This window comes from Calcarisporiella thermophila (genome assembly GCF_041956535.1).
Source record: "Calcarisporiella thermophila strain CBS 279.70 unplaced genomic scaffold VTP21scaffold_104, whole genome shotgun sequence".
NCBI lineage: Eukaryota > Fungi > Calcarisporiellomycota > Calcarisporiellomycetes > Calcarisporiellales > Calcarisporiellaceae > Calcarisporiella > Calcarisporiella thermophila.
This window is the reverse complement of record NW_027192291.1, coordinates 1-2,338: the sequence shown is the minus strand read 5'-3', so window position 1 is coordinate 2,338 and position 2,338 is coordinate 1. Positions and strand designations below refer to the sequence as shown.

General features: G+C 45.5%; 1 protein-coding gene across 1 annotated transcript; it reads left to right on the top strand.

The window, feature by feature from the left end:
* Positions 1–121: 121 nt before the first annotated feature.
* Positions 122–2,338, top strand: VTP21DRAFT_1108 (uncharacterized protein; the record flags this gene model as incomplete). The annotated part of the gene is made up of 2 exons (XM_069390486.1): positions 122–156; positions 259–2,326. Coding segments are annotated over 2 exons (2,103 nt in total), but the record flags the coding sequence as incomplete, so codon positions are not given.

Below are 2,338 nucleotides of genomic sequence, written 5' to 3'. Positions count from 1 at the left end.
TTTCAATTGATTACGATTGGTTCAATGGGTTTCTTTCAAGCATCAAGTTAAATTTTTCTTTTAATTTTAGGAATGTAACGGCTCTACTAGCGACTCGAGTTTTGATTTAAATGATAATGATATGGCGGAATCAAGTGGGTTATTGGATGAAGATAGGTAAGTGAAAATGAGCACCTTGATTTGATAAAAATTGGTTTAATTTTCTTGAGAGGTTCATTAAATATGTTTTTTATGTTTTTAAAACCTTCATTGTTGTAGGAATATTGATGGTGATGATGCTTACGAGTCAGAGGCAGTTGACGAAGATCCAAACTTGTCTTTGGTTGAAAAAGAGTTTGTATTAGAATTCGAAGAAAAAAATAACTTTGATATTCAAGTGAGTATCCGTCCTTTTATTGTTCATAGAAACGTTGAGAAAACCTCGATAGCGGATTTCGCGCTTGTGCCTCCACCGTTAGATTTGAAAAATAAGGGCTCTACCGGTCCTCTAAATGAATCGGTCCTTGCTCAGCAAACTTCTCACTCACCAATTGGACTTGAGCAATGGCTGGAGTTAGCCGCATCAAAGCCTCCCGCAGAACGATTGCAGTTCATTGTTTCCGGATGTCACCAACAAACGGTTTTGCCAATATCTTTTGAGGCGTCAAGCATGAAGTACACGCAGAGGGAGCTGGAGAGTACGATTGATGTGGACAGTGTAATGTGGACAGGGCCTAAGTTGCCTCTCAGCGGAAACTTCAAGTACTATCCATTCCCCAACCGATTTGCAACCTTGAATATCGACAACCATCTTTCCGTTGAGTGCCTTAACAGCCAAGGAAAACTCGAGAGGATGAAACTCTTCACCATTCCAAATTTCGAGATTGGAACATGCGGTCAAAGCGCCTGTATAAGGGTGATGATCTTTTTCCCGGGATTGCGACGTAAAAAAGGAAGGCGATGGATTAATTATGTCAAGTCTAGTGAGATGGAGCAATTCTATGACGAGCTTATGTTGCCCATTCTTAAGCAAATCCTCCCACAAAATGACGCTTCTCAGTTCCCAGCCTTTTACCGGGTTGCCCAGGAGTTAAGCAAAGCTCCAAGGGGCCACTTCCACTACAGAAGCAAATGGATCCATCACCACTATCTCTCCGAAATTTTCTCGCAACTGCGCCAGAAATGCGAAACGGATGAAAAGTTTAGTGCATTTAAGGGGTTTTTTTTCCACTTTTACGGAAAAGACTTGAAGCTTGTTCACCGCTCTTCGGTTGGCGATCCCTTAAGCTTGTTGCAAGAGCAGATTCCGGAAATTGATTGGGCAGCCATCGAGAAGGGCAGCCTTTTTGTCGATATCGGGGTGGAAATCTTCCCCAGGCAAAATCAGAAGGGGTGGTGGACTCTGCTCTGGCGAACCGAGGCTCTCAAGGAAATTTTCAAGCGTTCCGGCATCTGCAAAGGGCTGGTGGATCAATGGTGTTACTCGGCCGAGATTGCTGGCATGCGGGGAGAGGCGCGTAAAGCCGTGCAAGAGAAGGTTGGCCTCGTATTTATGCAGGCGTATATGGGGGAAGAGCAGGGCCTTTACACGTTTGATAGTTCGACGGGACCGAAAAAATTCACCGCCCAAGATGTCCTCGAGAATAGTGCTCTCTTGCGACGCTCGATAGAACTCATGCGCGAAGTATGGGGAGAAGCTCGATCCATGCACCATGGAGTCCGGATTGAGTACCGGATTGATATGCACAATGCTGCCGAGTTTATTTCTAGTATCCCAACCAAACTTGAAGCGTTCATCCAGGCGCGACCGTTCATTATGCTTGCACAAAACCACGTGTATCAATTCAAGATGTATCGACTCGAAGCCATGACAATGCTCACTAGCCAGCTAATGGAGTTCCCTCCGAAGTTGCGAAATATTCTCCCAAGAAAACGGCTCGGAGCCTACATCAGCCATCTAATCAAAAGCCTAATATCCCGGCCGGAAGACACCTCATGGTTTCGCGACCTTGCCGACCAGCTTGGTATTGAGAAATCGGTCACCCTCTATAATGCTCCTTTTACCGGCCGAGTTGACCTTACGCTTGCACAAATTCAGTTTGAATCTGGGGAGAGCAAAATCGATAAGCTGTTGCGCTTCAAGGTCAAAGGACATTCGCGTGTTCAGGAACCACGCCAACCGAAGCAGACGCATGACTTGAAGTGGTTAAGTGAGATGGATCCATCTCCATGCAACTCCGTCGAAACTGTAAACCCAACCACGACCATGGCTACCCTTGGCATGGAGGATCCCACAAATCCACCGAGCGCGGAGAAACAAGAAAGGCGTTTACTTGTCGAAGAAAAGGTATTAGAACAA